The sequence below is a fragment of the Echiichthys vipera genome (assembly GCF_963691815.1).
Source record: "Echiichthys vipera genome assembly, chromosome: 19".
Lineage (NCBI taxonomy): Eukaryota > Metazoa > Chordata > Actinopteri > Perciformes > Trachinidae > Echiichthys > Echiichthys vipera.
The window spans coordinates 1368223-1389176 of NC_139844.1; the positions used below are offsets into that span (position 1 = coordinate 1368223).

The following is a 20954-nucleotide window of genomic DNA, read 5'->3' on the forward strand; positions in this document are numbered from 1 at the left end:
TATGTTCGACTATGAATTTGTCTAATCGATTATCGAATACTTTTTCTAAAAACTTTTGAAAATTTTGGTAGTAATGAGACGGGTCTGTAATTTGTGAATTGGTGTCTATCTCCGGATTTATACAGCTGTACAACTTTAGCCATTTTTTCCTGTAAGTCGTCGTGCTAACCCTAGCCAACTATGTTCGTGAACTTTCTTGTTCGTGAACTTTCTTACATGTTTTTTGTCCGTTTGTCTCATTCTTGGGACTATTTTTGCCGACCGCGTCTCCATCTGGACGCAACAATGCGGCGGCTCCATTGTTTACACCCATGAACAGCTGTTGTCGCAAATTCCAACGGCGCTAATGCGGGAAAGGCCTGAAATCCCCACAGAACTGAGGAGAAAGTTCAGGGGATGTAAGGCTGGACGTAAACAACGGGAAAAGAAGAGGAGATATAAACCATCTCTCCCTTCCATCCCCATGGGGAACGTGAGGTCGCTGGCTAATAAGATGGATGAGCTGGCGGGCCTGGTGAAGATTCAGTGGATGTATCGTGTGAGCATTGTGCTTTGTTTCACGGAGATGTGGCTCCACGAAGACATCCCGGACTCTAACGTAATGGTGGAAGGCTTTCAGGCTGTTCGGGCGGACAGGAGTCACCGTGAGAGTGGCAAGAGGAAAGGTGGGGGACTTGCTATTTTTATTAACAACAATTTGTGTCATCCTGGACACGTTACTGTAAAGGAGCGTGTGTGCAGCCCGGACATTGAGCTGCTTGCCGTGAGTCTGCGGCCATATTATCTGCCGAGGGAGTTTTCACACGTGATCTTCCTGGTTGTTTACATTCCTCCGACTGCAAACGCGGCGCGCGAGTGACGTCATCCACACCGTCGTCGCGGGCCTTCAGACACAGCACCCAGACGCATTCATTGCAATATCTGGTCTGGTCATCACTCTGGCTGCAACACTGCCCACTTTCAAGCAGTTTGTGGACTGTTCCACCAGGGAAAACAAGACACTGGACCTGCTGTATGCTAATGTTAAGGAGGCTTACAGCTCCACTGCCCTTCCTCCTCTTGGAAGATCGGACCACAACCTCATCCACCTGCGGCCCCTGTATAAGCCCCAAGTCCAGCGGCTTCCTGTGACCATCTCCTCACAGTCCTAGTGGTCACAGGAAGCCGATGAAGCTTTACAGGGCTGCTTTGAACTAACAGACTTGGATTTGCTCTGTGATTCACAGGGAGAGGACCTTGATGATCTCACGGACTGCATAACAGGGTACATTAATTTCTGTGTGGACAGCGTTGTTCCTACAGTGACTGTATGCTGTTTCCCCAACAACAAGCCGTGGGTCACCAGAGACATCCAGGTCCTGCTGAATGAGAAGAAGAGGGCCTTTAGAGATGGGGACAGAGAGCAGATGAGGCAGGTCCAGAGGGAGCTTAAGGAGAGGATTCAACAGGACTGTATTTAAGGGGAACTTTGGTGTTTTTCAGCCTGGATCCTATTTTCCCATGTTTTTGTGCCCAAGACCATAATAAGGCTAGGGAGGTGTGCTGGCAAAACAAATAACAGATCGTGTCAATTTGAAAGTGAAAATATTCTACATATTGCCTAAAAATAACTATGCCAAATGCAGAATTGTTCACCATTAATCCAAATAGAGTGATGACGTGATGAAAAATGCAAAAACGGTCAACCTGATTTATTTTATATTTCAGGGAATGCAAAGGTGTAATACACCAAACTGGTCATTATTCCATAACCTTTAGTGAATAAGTTTTCCATGTGACATAAGAATTGGATTTTTTATAAACTACACATAAACGCACATTGCATGGGCGATGAACCCCTCACACAGAATTACAAGACTGACTTGCTGCCTTCGCTCTAACACTCATAGTTTTCTTTTATTTGAAACAGTATAAAACCCTTCCTTGACTGTTTGAGAGGACAAAAAGCACTGAAACTTCACAAACATATTGAACAATAAATTTAGCACAGCTACAATCCTGCTGACAGCACGGCACACTGTATTTTTGCTCTGATTTTCAGCATCACCAACTGCATGCAAATATGAACCCGTGGCAAAGAATCACAGTGAAACAGACACACCGAGCAACACTAAGTGCAGCTTCTTTGTGTAGCATTGCCAACATAAGGTACAACAAGGACAATCAAATAACCTGAATCTGTCATAAAGGAAGTCTAGGAAGCTGCTCTGAGCTTTACATTAGAAATTAAATGACTGGATTATTGGGAGTTGAAGTCAATTCGGAAGAGGTGGGTTTTGATAATGGATTTGAAGGTGTGCTGGTCGGTGCAGGCACAGATGTGTGTGGGTAGTGAGTTCCAGAGGAAGGGGGCAGCAATGGAAAAAGTTGTGTCGCCCCAGGTACGGTGCTTGGTCCTGAGAGGTGGGGAGGTTTGTGTCTCACCATAATGAGAAAGTTGTGGTGGAGCTGGTTGGTGAGGTAGTAAGGTGCCTGGTTGTGGAGGGCTTTGTGGGTGAGGAGGAGGACTTTAAACTGAATGTGTTGGGGAACAGGGAGCCAGTGGAGATTTTGTAGAACACGAGTGATGTGGTCATGGGAGTGGGTGTGGGTGAGGAGGCGGACAGCAGAGTTTTGGATGTATTGAAGTTTCTTAAGGATTTTTGCAGATGAATGCAGATGTGATGAATGCGTCAACGTTTCAGCAGCAGAGAAGGTGAGTGATGGGTGGAGACGGGCACTGTTCTTGCTGTGAGGTTGCTGTCGAAAAAATCCCTCCAAGGTTGCGCAGGTGAAGGGATGGGGACAGAGTGGAGTTGTTGATGGAGAGAGTGATGATCATCATGTCTGATTTGTCACAGTTGAGTTGGAGGAAGTTGTTTTGCAGCCAGGTTCCTAGAAGTTGGTTGATTGTAGAAAAAGGGTTGTTGGAATATATGAGGTGTGAGTGGTATGCAGACAAGACTGTGCTAAGAGCAGTTTTGTATGTGGAGATGGTCTGTGTAAGCGTGGAGCTGAATTGTTAAGCCGGTTTTATTGTAGAGTCTTTCCAGTTGTTGTTTGCGAGATTTCATTTGATGAGTTCAGGGGTGTACCAGGGAGCTGAATGTGTGAAGGTGACTGTTTCGATTTTAGTGGGAGCCAACAGATTGAGACAGGAGAGAATGTTGTTTTAATAGTCCACAAGGTCGTTGGTATCATCAGACAGGGGGGGAGGAGAGGTAGATTTTGCACCGATGAGAGGGGCTGAGAGAGATGATGGGTTGATGGACTTGATGTTTCTGAATGAGATTTTGCATTTGTCTTTTAGGATGAGGATGGGGATGTTGATGATGATGGTGAGATGGTCAGAAATATGGAGGTTGAAGCTATACTGGTAGTGTGCTATTCACATTGAAATCAACCCTTGTCTTACCCACCTCTTGACCTGGGACGCAAAGCCGAGTCAGTCAATACAGTTAGACCCTTTCAAACACAGAATCAAACCTGGTTGAGCCCTCGTAGTGAAAGGGGTGACAGACTACATTTGCGTGTTAAAAAACGGCCCGTCAGTGTAAAAAAACCCCAGAAAACACTGAGGGGGCATTTTGAGGTGTGCGGAATGAAAGTATTTCATCGTATATTTATTAAGAACTTCTGTCCCGTTGTGTTTCCATGGTAGCAGCCAATGGCGTTGCTGGTTGCCAGGGTTGTCTGTTGTTGGGTGCAGCTACTGTAGGCTGGCACTGGGTAAAATGGAGTTCAATCCTGCAGCTGCTTCGGAGCTTCAGTGAAGGGGGGCGTTATTTGTCCCAGCAGCTCAGTGACCGAAGACGGGCAAAAACTAGTCATTATAGGCCAAGCATTCACTCCATGGACTGAGAAACACCATTCAAACGCACGCCCAAATGGCTACGGTTCTCCTTGATTGCCAACATCACTTTCATCTTTACTTAGCTGGAGCGGCTAATGCTAACGGCTAACGCTCAGCATTTCAATGTTGCAGCCAGTCAGGTGCATTTCTTAGTTAAGCACTTCCATGGCCTTACAAAAAACCGAGAATCTGTTTGGTTAAGCAGTAATGTTAAGACTGACGCAAGGATACTGTAAATGTATCCGCGGAAACATTCACACATGAAAAAGAGCATCTTTCCCCATTTAGTTTATTTCATAATGCCTTGCTCACCGTCATATACTGTACCTCAGTTCCCAATTAGGAAACAATCCATCAACAGTTGTGTGTGAGTGGTAAATAATGTTTTGTGAAAAACTCTTGAGGAGCACCGCTGAAGATTAACTCCTGTTACTACACATTTAAAAGACTCGTCAAGTCTCGTACTTTTAAAATCAGAAATTAGAAATAAAATTTGTACATGACCAGACAAAACAAAAGAGATTGTGCAAAAGTACTTGAGAGAAATTAGGGGAAAAAAATCACATTCTTTTTAGAGTACATGTCATGTTTTAGTGGGGAAACATTATCAGCTTACTGACACAGATCCTTCTAGCTCTGGAAAGAACTCCATTCAATGTCCATTACATTAAAACTATCTTTTTTTTTAGCTTTTACCCCACTAAATGTCACATAAAACAAGCACTTAAAATGCAGGCAACTTCTAAGGCAACATGTGAACTAAAAACAAACTAGATACTGTATAGGGAGGTATAGGCTCCTCTATTTTGTCCGCAAGGGCATTCCCAGACCAGATAAAATATATTCTAATGCAAAAATTACACAAGAGCTATCATACAAAGTGAACTACTGAATAAAAAAGACAAAAACATGTAAACGCAAAAACAATACTGGAGTCAAATAAAAAGGGAATCTACAGCTCCCTGTATTTACTCTGGAAGCTATAGGTGTGTATTTTCTTTTGAGAGCATGAGGAGCCGATAATTAACGCTGCATCCAGGTTCACACAAACCCCAAGCTATTATTTTTCTGTGATGTCTGACATGATCATCCCTCTCTCAACGGTATGATGGTCTGTGGAAGGGCTCATGCTCACAACTAGAAATAATTAAGGGATAAATATGTTGATTTAAGGGGTGTCGGGTTTGCATAACGGGGATTCCACGCACACACTGTAGAACAGGTTTCGAACATTCTCCTCCTCTCATAATTATGCATATGATTTACACATTTTTGCTGAGAAGCCTTTTGCCTTGGTTTTCACATTCTGGAGGACGGTGTGGCTATCAGCTGCTGATGAGCGGACAAACACTGACCGAGCAGCCCAGAGGCCCTGAGAGCAAACGTATAGAGGCACACCACCCATGCTCTTCGGCCTGCCGTCACACTCAAGAGCACACGCCGCTGCTGGAGAAAAGGTCCATCTCGGAGCGCGGCAGCAAGGTGTGTGTGGGCGGGTGGGGGAATCAGGGGTGCAGTGATTGTTTGGTCTGCGGTCTGTGAGGATGTGCAAATGTACGTCATCTTTCTGCTGGACTGGAGTAAGGGTCTACAATGCAACATGCAGGACACAGTAGAATGCAGGTCTCTTTAGAAAGCTGGACTGAGAACTGTATGTGTTTGTGTGTGTGTGTGTACAGAACATAAGTGGGTAGTGTTATAGTGCTGGGGTGGGCAGGGAGGGGATATGGTAGCAGTTCACATGTCTCTGTCTCATCACGATGTGCCCTGTCTCTTCTGTTGCTGGACCCGGATCAGCTCCAGCTGTTTTTTGCACTTCTGGTAGTATGTGGACAGACTCTTGTTCTCCTCCAGCAGCTTTTTGTGCTCCTGCACCAGCCGGGACGTGTTCTGCTGGTCCTTCTCATCTTGGTCCAGTTCAGCGATGAGCTCCTTCCTGCACACAAGTAATATGGAGAAGTATTAACTGTGTGAGCGAAGGCTGCTTTCGCTTTGTTTGCACTCATGTCTCTACACTGGGATGAAGTTCAAACCATAGACTGTATAAAATAATGGACATAGCCACCGTGAGGTCACCTATTGGTTTATTGGCTACTGTTTCAGAGCCTTGAGTGTGGCGTTTGGCATTCGCCATCTTAATCATAAGAAGGAGGAGCACTACGTCACTGTGGTTTCAATGGAGCTGTGCTAAGCTAAATGCTAAAGAGCAAAACCTTTACCAATTTTCAACGGGCTGACGCAAGTTATCTGGTGGACTTTTGCCAGCGGGTGAGCAGGAAGTTCATCTGCATGTACTGCAGTCACACAGAGCTGGTTTCAAAATATGCAGTTTCCCTCAATTCACCAGATAACACTAGCTAGCTTGGTTAGCACCACCAAATGCTGCTCAAGACATTTTTGGCGACCAAAATGTTAAAATCAACTTTAATAAAGTGAAAACACATTGTAACACAGACACCGCCAAATTACACATTCACAGATATTTTAATGTACACAGTGGCATAGATATGCATCACTAAACCTTTATCCTGCTGCCAGCACACTGACCTGTCAATTACAAGGTCACCATGGCCTAAAGCCTCCCCTGCTTTATGGTCTATTTGAGTCTAAATGGGAACATCATTTATTAAGTGAACATCATGCTGTATTGAAGAAGACTTGAAACTACAGATTTTGACCATAGGGTAATAAGTCAAGTGAGAAGTTGTTAAAGTAAAATATCTTTATGTACTAAGTACACTGAATAACCTCAACACCAAACCAAACCCTTTCTAAGCACAAAATGCCATCAGCAGATAAAAACAGGATGCTTTGTGCAGTTGGACATACTTTCTCTGGATCAGCAGGGCGATCTCTGTTTGCACTTTCAGGTATTCTTGGGCCATCTTGCAGTGCTGCTCAAACACGGCCATGGACTCTTTGGAGTTAGGGCAGGGAGCGAGAGGCTGGAAATAAAATAAACATGCATGTTAATTGACCTGAAAGCGGTCTGCTCATGCATTACTGAAGAATGTATTTATATCAGCTGTAATTAGAGTCTAAGCAGATAACAACACACTGAACGTCTCACTGATGCTTCCAGTGTGTATTTATGATCACATTCCACTTTTTAGATTCCCTTCATGACGAAGTCATTAACAACATCCTTCAATTCATCTTTGAGAGGAAAGCTTAACACGACCAAACATATAGCTTCTATGTGACAATTAGAGCCAGACCGATCAGTCAGCCCATTTCTCAATGGATGTCTGCACACCACCTGAAACTCAACCTAGACAAGCCAGAGTTGCTTTTTCTTCCTGGAAAAGGCTCTCCCACCCAAGACCTTACTATCACCCTTGACTTCTGTGGTAGCCCCCACCCAGACTGCAAGGAACCTGGATGTGAAGCTTAAGTGTGACGACCAACTCTCCCTTACCACCAACATTGCTGCGACAACCTGAACGTGCAGACAAATGTTGCACAACATCAGGAGGATACGTCCTATTCTGACCCAGAAGGCAGCTCAGGTTTCTGGTCCAGGCTCTTGTCATCTCACGCCTTGACTACTGTAACTCCCTCCTGGCTGGTCTGCCGGCCTGTACCATCCGAACTCTGCAGCTCATCCAGAATGCAGCGGCTCGACTAGTCTTCAACCTTCAAGTTCTCTCACACTACACTGCTCCTCTGCTCCCTTTACTGGCTTCCTGTAGCTGACCGCATCAGTTTCAAGACACTAGCACTTGCTTATCGTGCTACTAAAGCATCAGGCCCAGCTTACACCCAGGACATGATTAAACCGTACACCCCAGCCTGCCCTCTCCACTCTGCATTGGCAAATCGGCTTGCTGCTCCCTCACTGAGAGGAACACAGAGTCACTCTAATAAATCCTGACTGCTTGCCGTCCTGGCTCCCAAATGATGGGACGAGCTACCCATCGACAATCGGAAGGCAGAAAATCTACACATCTTCCGCCGCAGGCTAAAAACTTATCTCTTTCGACTGCACCTTGGCTAAGAAGATGATTTATAAAAATAAAAAAAAGACTTGTATGTAGCACTCTATAGATGGACTAATTTGAAGCTACCACACTTACATTATAACTTGCTCTTCTGGTTTGTACCCTAATTATTGAATGCACTTATTGGAAGTCACTTTAGACAAAAGCGTCAGCTAAATGAAATGTAATGTAAAATCCCTATTGGCATCTGATATGTGCCGATATGATACCGATACTGAATATATATTACTATTTATCTATTTTACTCTTTAATTAAATAGTCAGCAATTGACCTATACTGATCATGATGTTTATTTCTTTTTTGATTCTTTTTCTCAGTGATCATTTTTAGAATTGGTTGAAAACGTACAGGGCTTAAAGTTAAAGGAACCATGTCTTATTTCAGAAATAGTACAGATTCAAATTCACTTACTTTAATATGTTGTAAACATTTCCTCCTGGACAACTTTTCAGGCTCACAAATCCGTTTCTTGCTTTATGAATGTATACATTTGGGGGTTAAAACATCCCCAAACCATGACACTTCCTCCTCCAAATGTAACTGACTTCTTTACACACTTTGGGTTCAGCCTTTCCCCAGTCCTACGCCCGACATAATGTTTCCAACAGACACAGATAAACTGAACTTCTTATCACTGAAGTCACTCTGGACCAGTTCTCCTCTGTCCACACAACATGCTCCTCAGCAAAGGCAGGTCTAGCCTTTTTATTCTTTCTTCTGATGAGAGGTTTGGTCAGTGCAGACTGGGCTTTGAGTCCAAAAAGTCTTAAACGATGAGACACTGGCCCTCATTTATCAAACAACGTACGGCATAAAAAATTGCCTACGACCATTTCCACGCAAACTTCGGCATTTATCAATTTGGACGTGAGCCGGAGCTACGATCAAATCTCACATCAGGTCTGAGATTGTGTACGCAAATTTGAGCCTGTGGATTTGCAGTGCAGCACAGCAAAATCTGGCTGAAAAATAATAAACAAACCTCAGCTGTCATTAAGCATAAGCAGTCACATATTAAGAACAGATCAAGAAGGATTCTTAAAACGAATAAAGAAAAAATAAAAATTGTGGTTGGAGCAATTAATTGTACTCGTGCGTCTGAAAGCACCATCCATGAATGATTACGCATTCATCAATCGCAAAAACTACCACTCGATAAATGTACAGCTGATTTGTGATGCCAAGCTATGGCTTTTAAACGTGGCGGCAAGGTGGCCAGGGGGGGACACACCATTCTTTTATATTTCAAAACAGCTCGGCTCCAGCCCCCCAGGACCCCGACAGGGACAATCGGTTGAAGATGAATGAATGAATGAATGTGTTGGCGCGCGGCTGCAGAAAGGCGCACTGCAGAGCCAAAGTCATCTCCTCGGTAAGTGGCTACCCTCGATAAATTGCATTAAATCAAACAAGGTATTAGATGATTAACATTTTGGTATGGTTCTTCTAGGTGACAAAGGTTATCCTCTAACGGAATACCTAATAACCCCGCTGGCAAACCCCGCTACAGAGCAGGAGCACAGGTTCAACAGTGCGCACACACGCACACGGGTCACAGTGGAGCGCTGCTTCGGGTTGACTGCCTCCGTTATTCTTTCCATACAGCGTTTTTATGGGCCCCTTTTATTCCACTCTTAAGACTGCCAAAAAGCACATCTTTATTTTGCTCCATCTCGGATGTCAGGATGCCGATCTGTGTGTCGGAAAAGTTTCTTTTCTTACCAGTGTTTCTTCTCTCCATGTTTGACCTCAGTGGGCGATGCCTCCGAACCAGGAATTTTTAGGGCGTAACATGTTAATGACGATCGAATTCACCCGCCGCATTTATCAAGGCCCGCTCATTCGTACGCTGAGATTGATCAGATATGAATGTTTCATAAATCAAACGTGTGTCCTGTTGTACGACAAATTCTGCGCCCAGATCTGCGCCCGTTTTCAGGCAAGATTGATAAATGAGGGCCACTGTGTGCATAGACAGATCCTTGACCTGTTCAGCACTGAACTGGAGACTAACTCAAGCTGCAGAGATGGACTGATTCCTCATTGAGAGTCTTCTCATAATCCTGTCCTCTCGTGCACTTGTTTTACACGGACGACCGGCCTTTTTGAGACACAGTGATGGCTGAGAAGGTCGTCCATTTGGCCTTCATCTGGACAACCTGCTGTCTCAGGGTTTCAGTCTCCTTAAAGCAGCTCGCCATCTTACAAAGTAACCAGGAGAGCTGCAGATAAATAGGGTGTGTCCAACAATGAAGTCAGTTTTCACCAGGTGCAGATTAACACCAATAACTGGGAGGGATATGAAAGTGTTCTCTAATTTTGAACACTGCTTTTTTAAATTTAATTTATTTTTTCACAAAATTAAGGTTTTTGTTGAAGTGCCTTGGTTTTTAAAAAAACCATGCCAGTACAGCAGTGGTATAGCCACAGCAGATGTTCTATGGTAAATGGACTTGTACTTACTGTATATAGCACCTTTCTAGTCTTCTGACTACTCAAGGCTCTTTAACACTACTTGTCACATTCACACAGATGGCAGGGGACATCTACATACCATCTAATCTAAACTAACCATTCACACCACATTCACACACCCATGCAGCACGTGGATCAATTCAAGGTTGAGTGTCTTCCCCAAGGACACTTCGACATGCAGGAGGAGCCGGGGATCGAACCACTGATCTCTCAAATGGAGGACGACCCGCTCAACCTCTCAGCCACAGCTGCCCCCCCCCCAAATTATCAAATTATGAATAATTAAAAAATAACAGTATTTTAGAATAAATCAATATTTAATAAAGTACTTTGTTCTCTAATTTTGATCTCCACTGTATCATTCTTGGCATTTCTGAGAAACTCAGCAGACTAAACACAGCGCTTTCTTGTCCTACTGCCTCATAATGGCAAAAAAGTTAATTCTTATGGGTATGGAAAAGAGCATCCGTCCCTACCTTTAGGAGGATATTAAAAAGCAAATGCCTCTGCAGGGGTGGGAAGGGTGAAATAAGGTAAAGGAAGGTAGTAGGGAGGGAGGGTTTTTTATTTTAATTTTATTCATTTGTTGTTTTTCTTTTTGTTTACTCTTTGTGTTTAGATAGTTCTTTATCTTGTTCACTACTCTATTTGAATACCAGCTCTGTGCCTTTTACCTCATATTCCTGTTGACTTCAACGCTACAGGCGCAATTGTTAACATAATGAAAACAAGGGTTGACTAACAGTGTAACGTATGTGAAATACAACTTCTCAGTAAAAGATGTTTAAGATTAAAAAAAATAAAACATATTGGTCAGGCCCTGACAATATGAAAATAAAACAATAAGCTTGAGGCAGTGCTTTTTGCTGCAGGCTGAATGGTGTACCTGCAGCTGGTGATCCAGGGTGAGATAAGCCATGGGAATGGAGTTGTCAGAGCCATTGGTGTCTGAGAAAACAACAGAAAAAAAGAGCTTTGGTTTGTTCTTTATGACTGAACAGGAACAGTGAGGCTGCCCACCTCAGGTCTGTCTTCAGGAATAATTTCCTCAGTTTGGGCGGACCAGGGGCTGGCATCCCTAAACCACTGATCAACACTCCACAAGGTGTCTCTCCAGTGATCCTGAAAGATTTCAAACATCTGGCCACGATGACACTGAGGGCGCACTCACACTGTCCATCCGTACCGTGCCCAGTGCTTTAGGGTACTTGTCTGTCAATAACTTTCTTTCTTGATTAAGACAAAATGATGAAGAGACTGCGCGGTTTTAACTGTGACAATATCAACATGCAATTTCTCAGTCCTGATAACTGAGCTACTATAATTGCATAGATGTCAGGTTCTAGTGGTTGATTAACACATATTTACACATATTGTGTGGTGCAGATTAGCACGGTCATGAAGACTTGGAGTAACTGAAAAGCTGCATTCTTAAGCTTTTAACCAGGGATGAAAGTGTGTCTGAACGATCGCAAACTGAATTCATGCAACTTCGGTTAATAAGTAAACCTGATTGTCAGTTTCATACATCACTGTTTCATTCTGCAGTGACGCACCAACGTGAAACCATGAACCAGTGTCTGTGGTTAGTTCATGTCTGTAATAAAAGCAACCTGTGTTTTCATCAGATAATAATAAAACATTTGATGCAGCAATAAGTCTAAATAAAAAAATTGTTATGAAATATTGACTACAAGTTGACTAAAGTTACTTCTGGTCAACTAAAACTGGACTAAATATATAAAGGACAAGAATGACTGTACTGTGACTAAAACTTAACTTCATCTAAAGACTAAATCTAAATTACCTGCCAAGATGACCACTGGTGTACACTGATCAAGTACTTACTTAACTGGTCTTATAAAGATAAAAGGGGAAAACATATTTACATAACCACTATTTTGATAATTGTCTTTTCTAGGTGCAATTGTGATATTTTATAATTCCCTCTACTGAGATTGTGTTGTGTAAGCTGCCTCCAGTGGACAGGTTGTCATGAGTACCTGTGGGGTCATCAGGGGAGAAGTAACCCCTGCTGCTCGTCTTGTCAGGTGGCATCATCCTCACACTAGGACTGGAGGACCGGCTGCTGTTCCTGCTCCCCTGCAAGAGGACACATACACTGTCAATCATCACAGCTCCTGCTGTTGGGGTGGCAAAATATGATCTGGATAACAACAAAAATAAAAAATAATGCAGCAAAAGCAATCTTAATCATGCACATTAAGAAAAAGTGATTTTTTTGTCAGCATGGAGTTATCACTGAAGAGTTGGTGCAAAATTCGTTGGTGTAAAAATATACTTGATACACATCATGTTGCTGCAGACAGCTAATGCTGTGCATATGCCATTCTGCACAGCTGGGTAAGAGCAGATCTGGATGGTTAAGAACGTTTGGTGCATCTGGAGTTGACTTCTGTGATTTCTTTCCTCTCAGCAGAACATTTAAGAGAATGCTTCTGCATGAGGCCAAATGTCCCTTACATGCTTTGATAATATTTTGCCGAGTTGAATGCTGTTACAATAACGAGATTCCAAGTTGTGCACATTGGTCTAAAATTCTACAAATTCTACTCATCATAAGAAACAACGTGTCTTTAGATCCCAATATGGGAATAGCATCAAACTGGAAACAAAGCATAACAACTCCATGATCAATGACACTGTAACAGCACTCAGAGTCCCACGGGCAGCACAGTACAATTTATCTTCCTTAGCAACACTATTTTTGTACAAAGTCTTTACATGAACTTTGGACTGCACAGAGCTATGGGTTTACAACTAATCAAATGGAAACAAATGTTTGTGAATGCAGGAGAAATGCATTGGAGGAGCATGGTCTTCATCTTCTTGGAGATCACATATTAATCACGTCATATTTGATGACCTTACCTCCCAAAGGATTTTTCTCTCATGACAAAGAATGAAAGAAATGCTTTTGAAAGACTGCATCAGTCAAAGATCCACCGGGCTTTACAGGGAGAAAGGAATAATGAGTGACTAAGAAATACAACCTCTGTTTGGGTTCTCGTAAAGTTCAACTTTTCTTTTTTAATTACGTAGACAAAGTGTTTTCTAAAAGTGATCTTTGCATCAGTAATCTTACATCAAAATATTAGCTGGCGGTCCTCGAGGCAGCGACCATGGGTCGACTCCGACCTGCAGCGCTTTGACCCACCTCTTTAATCAGGCTTTTAACTGACCTGATTGATTCTTTCTCATTCCTTTTATGCTTGTTATATAACCCCCTGCAGCCATGGACCATGATTCCTCTTGGTGTGCGTGGCCCCCAAAGGTAGATTATTCCTGATCTCAGATCTCGGTGCCTAGCCATGTCTGTGCAGCAGGGAGGTTGGGAGGTTTGGGTTTTCATGGTGTTTCTTTGTTGTTCATGTTTTGCTTTGTTTTTTGTTTTGCTTTTATTTTTTGTAAGGCACTTTGTGCTACTGTCAAAGTATGAAAAGTGCCATATAAATAAAGAGTGATTTGATTTGATTTGATATTTGACAGAGCGTTACTTTTTTAACCGGCGCAGCTTTTCTAGCATTTACAGCACCGCTGTATCACCTCACATGATGCTATTAGCCAATCAAATCTGTGCATTCCGGGTGAGTGAGTGAGTGAGTGAGTGTCGGAGACACATTGCATCTGTCTGTGGCTGTAGGACCTGGAGCTCACCGACGGCTTCCTGGAAGCCAACATGACATATTGCTGCTTGCACCGCGTGGCCCCCAGCCCCCTCAAGCTTGGACCCCTAATGAAAGAAACTCCCCGGACCCTATGCCATTTATTTCTTATATCTGCCTGCGTCTTACCTGGCTGGACTCTGTGCCGATGCCGGGCAGATCCTGCACGGACCGACGTCTCTGAGACTCGCTTGTGGCTGTGGACAAGATGGACAGAGGGAAAGAATGAGACCCAGTAGAGTTTGTAGATAGTTAAGGAGGGAGATTGGTACCTGTGTTTACTTGATGGATATCCAGGCCCACAGAATAACACAGGGACAGCTGCACTGATTTAACCCATTATGTCCTGGTGTAGGAAACATTGCCCTTAGGGCGCACTCACACTGTCCATCCATACCCAAGCACGTTTCACGGCTAAAGTCTAGTTCGTTTGACCAGTGTGAGTGCAAGTGTACGCTTGCCGGCCATGGACCGTTTGGGAGAGGTGGGCTTTTGTAAAGCACGTTTGCACATGTACGAGCACGAGCATGAGCATGAGGCCTACGGCGGTTCTGACGTCATTTAACAGTTGGACAAGACGCACAAAAACTCTGAGGTCTATGGAAAGATTTGTAAACAAAGCGAAGCATCACGATGACGTCAATCAATGAGTGTGACGTGTTACGCCGTGATGATGTATAGGCAGGCAAGAAGCGTTCCGCCGAGTACAAAAGGGCCTGGCCCGTGGGGGGAGAGGGAGGGGGGGACAAGTACCCTAAAGCACGGGGCATGGTACGGATGGACAGTGTGAGTGCGCCCTTACATGTCTTCATCAAAGAATGGGGACATAATTTGTGATGAGGCCCCTAGATGCCAGTCTGAATAGAAGAAAAGAGAGAGAAATCCCTGATGCCTTATCAGAACTGGAAATCTCTCTCTCCCTGGCCTGCTTGTGCCTCTCTGTCCCCTGATTTTCTCTATTTAGAGCAACTAGTCTAAAACTTTATACAAACCAACATTTTGGTAAAATGATTTGGAAACTGGAAATTCAAATTGAATTTGTTTTATTCAAAACATGCATGCTTGATATTGATTCTCACCATATCACTAGTACATAATTGAACTTTATTAAGGAATGAATTAAAAGTTCACTGCCCAACTTCCACTTTGTTTCTCCCTATTCAATGCTACTTTGTGAAGACTTTCCTTTCAGGTGTCTAACACTTTGAACAGATTCCCTCCAACCTTACAACAAGGATATCATTATCATTATATCAATACTGATAATGATATCCTTGATATCCAATCTATATCATTATATCAATTAGATTTGAACCATAGGTCTCATAGCTTAGAAGCTCCCCACCTTCAAATCAAAATAGGAACTTTATACAAGCTCACAAGGTGTTCACAAACAAACAGCAATACATAATAAATTATTTTATACTGCTAAGACTACAATTTTACTTACCTTTACTAGGATTTTCAATGTAACTAAATTTTCTAAATTAAGTCAACTCCAAATCCAATTGACTAGATAAACTTAAATAAATTCAATGGAAATGATTTAATATTGACTTGAAAAGGATTTTAAAAGAAATTTAATAATTTGATACTAATTGGGTTTTTAAATTTTGAAATAATTTTGAACAAAATAGAGACTGTGTCTCTTAATGACCAACCTCCCTGTCAGTCTGACAGTGGATCTTTTTCCAACCCACCTTTAGCTTTTCCGACTGAAACCCTGACTCGCTCCCATGCTTAACACATCTGTCCACTGCACGCTGTCCCCTGCGCACTGACACAGGGCTTCAAGTGCACGTCGCAGATGCTCACATTAATTCGTCCAGCAACTGACACGAAGGGGGGTGCAGCTTATGACCCTCCTTGCGCAGAACAAACAAGAATCAGTGCACAAGCCAACTGCTCTACCAGCTAATCAAAGCTAACATCACAAACCCAGCATAAATTAGTCACCAGTTTATGAAAAATTAAGTGAAAACCTCAAAGGTTACCTCCACTTACGCCCAGGCAACCTAGACCAAAAGTGCAAAAGGATGCAAGGTTAGAAACGACCAAAAGCATCTCATGACAAACCCCAACCATTGTGTACCAGACCAAGGTTAGCAGAGAAGAAAGAAAATGCTCAAACAGGTTTATCATAATCAGAAGATGAAACCACACAAAACTCCCATGAGACCTTTCAGGAAAATGGAAGTCATTTTATTAATATATATATATTAAGTCATAAAATAATACTAACAGATTTCAAATATCCAAAAGGTGCAAATCACAAGTACTTGTGAAAGAAAACTGTTAACAAAGATAACTTCAACTTAAGTTAAATTCAGCCTGCTAATTTCAAGTCAAAACATAAAGACTCTTGACTTACCTGAACTAATTATCTTTAACCTAAGGGGGGTCATCAACCCAGCACAGTAATTTCGGTTGAACATGCTCACACTCAATGGAAATCTTGTTGATAATTTATATGCTGTAAGACATTTAATCAATAAATACTAGTCATATTTCCTTCTCCCCGTTATTTAGGAAATTCACAAACTTTCTGTAAGCCTTTTCTACCTGAAGCGTACACAGGCTTTTTGTAGGCTATATAAGCAGACTCAACGATTAAGAATATTAGGCTAGAATTTGATATTGAATGCTCTGATTATTCTTTCCTTTTCTCCCTTCTCTGTTTCATCTTTAGTTCCTTTATATGCTAGGATATGGCCAGAAATGCTCACCAAATCTGATCATTAAACTATGCCATTACATATCTTGTTTTGCAAATCATCCATCGCTTTGACGTTTTGAGGATTGCAAAACGCCTTATATGTCGTCATCAAAAGAATGGGGACAATTAGTGATGACGCCCCTATATGCCGAACAGAAATCCCTGATGCCTTATCAAAAGTGGGAATCTCTCTGTCCCTTAGCCCAGCTGGACCTCTTCCTCCTCTACTCCCTTGATCCTTTGACCCTTTGGAGAACCTCAAACTCATTGAAGAGTGAACAAAATGATGTCAAGGTCATTAAATGAAGAGCCATGTAAGAATAATTTGTTAAACAAAAAAAAACATTTATCGGTTAACCAATGGAGAAAGACTTCAGTCCCACTTCTCCCCCTCTAAAGCAAGATGTTTTATTACCCCCATAGGAAGCACAGCTCCTGCCAGAAATCCTTATCTGATCAGATAAGGAGACAGAGACTCACACAATATGTTCTTAAAGAAAACTATTATAGGAAGTCTAAACTGAAGTGTGTATTTTAGTGATCCGTAAAGTATTTGTTTGAAACGACTCTGGTTTTTATACGCCAAAAAACGCCAAAGTTATAGAAATGTGGTGATATTAAACATGATCCTGTAAGTATTTACATTAAGAAATCAACTAAGGATTATATTTGAAGTTTGTCCCAGTCTGTAAGCATGTATCATTCAATCATACCGTATATTATCATTGAGGATTTTATTTTCACAGAATGATTATTTTAACATATGGATATGTTATTATTTGTTGTTATTGTGTCACTGACATTTCCCCAGGATTATTAACTAAGAGAAAGCTAACATTATGTGTTAGTGTGTTCATTCACTGTTCAAATTCATACATTTGGTCTGATGTCTTTTATGCCCTTTGAAAACCGATCCTTTTCTTTTAAAACAAAGAAAAAGAGTGTCTCCCACTTCAGGCGGGAAAATGAATGCATCTCATGATCCAGGCCACACCTCAGAACTGGACTTAAAGAAAGCAAACCCAAGCTGTCTCCTGAGTCTTCTACTCAATTCTAGTCTCGTCTCTTACGCTTCTTTGTCTTTAGTTTAGTCGTGTCTTGTTTTCTCCATTGTGCAGTCTAACTTTCTGCCTGACTTTGTTTCAGCGAAGTTCAGTGTTTTATTGATTAACAACATTTTATTCATCAGTCAAACGTCTTTTAAGGTAGTCCTCGTGTTTTTGAGAACAAGCTTATTTTATCTTGGCCGTAGAAATTAAGCTTTAGTCAACAGCGTGAAGTTACTCTTTTGAAGTCTATATCAAAATCCAGTTTCAACCAAGAGCTCTCAAGAAGAGACCAACTCTCATCCACCTAACTCAAAGCTGTCGAAGCTGAAGAATCCAGAAAGACTCTTTTTGGCTTAAAGTTGAAGATTTAGGGATTGAGAGATTGTCGTGTGCCGCCCTGTTGGACAGCCCGTCCACTCCTTGGCCCCTGACGAATCCTCTGACAACCTGGTTCTGCCAGCCCTGCACCTAGGGAGAGACCCAGTGTTCTGCATGTCTGGACGACTGCTCTGGAGCTATGAAACACAACTCCTTCCTCTTTGATCACCCTTCTTCAAAGCAAAGTTTGGTGAGATGAGGTTGTTACTTTAATGAGCAGATCTGATGACCACTGGCTATTTGATATTAAACTTTACTTTCCATAAAGGTATGATTAGAAATTAGATTTCCACGTAATAGCTTTTACCATGCCCATTTTTTTTCTGTGTTATTCTCATTTCATGTGATGATCTATCATGTATATTATGTTTCTAAATATATTCATATTTTTGTCGTAAAACCCTGTAAACCCCAGCTGTTGTCTGTGAGCTTTCATTCTGTCTAGAGGTCACTGTTTTACGAGAGCAGACGTTTTCAGATTGAGATTGACAGAAATTAATTGATACAATGAATTGATAAATGTAATTGATGAGAGAAACTGATAGAATGTATTCCTTTATCATTGCAGGTTACTAGGTTTCCATCGGGCTTAGTCCACATTACCTATCTATACGGTGGTGGTGCCCGCTTTTTAACAAGGAATAATTAATTAGCCCAATTAATAATTAACAAAGTTATTAATTAATTTATTATATGTGTAATTCTCTCTTTACCTGACATGGCCCACTTATGTGCCAGGTTCGCATCTGACTGGCTGGTTAGGGTTAGGGTAGGTGAGCAGGGGTTTTCAGACAAGGCCCATGGGAAACGGTAGGTACTGCACTCCCTCGTCATCACTCATTCATTTTCTGCCCAGATTAACACCAGGTTAAAAAATAAAGTCCCCTGGTCAAAAATGACTGTGCTATCTGCTTTAGAAGAACTTAAAACAGAGTTTTCACAATCACACCTTCATGTCCAGTGACATCATGACAGCTGCTGTGAATTATAGGGGTTTGACAGCCCTGCAGCCCAAATGTCTAACTCGCCATCTACACTAAAACATATAAGTGAGTGTAAGTTGAGAGATTCATTCCGACAATGTACATGTTAGGGTTGTCACAATACTAGAATTTCAAAGTTTAAACAGATACCCAAGAAAATTACAAAATATGAAGGCAGAATTTTAAAAATAAAGATTAGAACAACACTAAAAAGTTGTCAGACGTAGGAGAAGAAAAAAAAGAAAACACATGACTGTAGGGTGTTTATATGACAAATATGTTCAAACTCGTTTGTTTTATTGTGTTGGATAGCTCAGGGATTTGTGTGAACATAAACATTTCTATTTATCTTCTGTGTTTCTGCTGACTTGGCTCCATATCATCTCTTTTGATTAAATAGAGTTGGTATAGCAGTGGCTACTTTTACTGTCTCGTTGTTGGTTAACTTTTCAGACACGTTATTGTGTCATCACGTTATAGTCTTGTATGCTACATACCTCCAAATGGTTACTTTGTTCATTTTCTACTAAAACTGGTCCGAAGGTCCTCTGGCAGCAGCTCTAGCTGTGTTCAGTCAACTCGGTGTTGTTAATGTGATGAACAAGCGTTCATGTGCTCACAGAGACAAGCTGTAGCTTCTGTCTTGTTTTGTCTGCAGTTTGGCTGCACTGTTGACGGCAAAAGTATCAATACATTTGCAAGTTAGTATCTAATCCGATACTAATTTTTAGTATCAATTTTTTTCCGTATTTCTTTTTTTTTTGACAACCCTAGTAGGATTAGCTTATTAGTGGGACTGTTGACTTCACTGTCATTCCAAATTCAACCAAAACATTACTTGCAGCATTATTAATAAAATCTGGTATGTCCAAGATATCAGCTTGTCAAGACTTAGAGGCTTAATGTCACATCATGACCATGCACTTTTGAGTCTGATGGCGTATCTTTTTTAATCTACAGTATATAATTGTTTAACTTGAAGTCAAAAAATAAAAACAATGATCCTCACCAAGGTGGAAACTTTCCATGGGAGTTAATGGGAAATATGGGTATGGCAATAATTAATGGCTAAAGCTAAAATCAAGCTGCATCCTACATGGTAACAGCTAGCTTGCAAAACCTAGCAGAAGGTATTAACTTAAGTTATAAACTGTGTACTACTATCTGCTGGTTCACTGAAATATCCTAAAAAAAATTATTTAGTCAAGTCATAAACTCAAAACTTACAGCATGTAGTCCTCTGGCTCAGACAGCAGCAATCAGACCAGGCTGAGACTGGTCCAACTAACTGGTTCAGAGATCCAGGTATTTAACCTTTCACAAGGCCGATGATGTCACTGGAACCCTTTGTGCTCCAAGTGCCAACGACCGTCGTTAGAGTGGCAGTCGTTGGTGGGAAGTTGGTTTCGACTTTGTTGGTGCTCTATTGAGACTTAATGACAGTGGTTGGAGTCACATGAGGCCATTTGTGAACAGTTGTTCTTTGAGGTTAGATTGTTGAATCTCCTGAAGGGATGAAAGGGCAGCATTGTAAATTGGAGATAAGTGGTGTCTCAGACCTCCTCCTCTGTTTAGTGATGGTTTCTCTACTTTTACATAGATTTACTCTTCTTTCAAACCATCTGTCCTCTCTGTCCAGGATGTGGATATTGTTGTCATCAAAGGAGTGGGCTTTCTCCTTGAGATGTAAGTGGACAGCAGAGTCCAGGCCTGAGGAGTTAGCTCTCCTGTGTTGGGCCATGCGTTAATGCAGTGGTTGTTTTGTTTCTCCAATGTAGAGATCTTTGCATTCCCCGTTGCATTGGACAGTATAAACCAGATTGCTTTTGTGGG

At 41.9% G+C, this 20954-nt stretch overlaps 1 protein-coding gene across 2 annotated transcripts in view; it reads right to left on the reverse strand.

The window, feature by feature from the left end:
- Positions 1–4139: 4139 nt before the first annotated feature.
- map3k7 (mitogen-activated protein kinase kinase kinase 7) overlaps positions 4140–20954 on the reverse strand; it is a 62701-nt gene continuing 45886 nt past the window's right edge. For both annotated transcript variants that reach the window (XM_083934112.1, XM_083934111.1), the window contains 5 exons: positions 14125–14192; positions 12313–12412; positions 11196–11257; positions 6662–6777; positions 4140–5768 (listed from right to left, as the gene is read on the reverse strand). In XM_083934112.1, the coding sequence (XP_083790238.1) occupies positions 5588–5768; positions 6662–6777; positions 11196–11257; positions 12313–12412; positions 14125–14192 (527 nt within the window). In that variant the 3' untranslated portion in view covers positions 4140–5587. The remainder of the gene's footprint in view (positions 5769–6661; positions 6778–11195; positions 11258–12312; positions 12413–14124; positions 14193–20954) is intronic.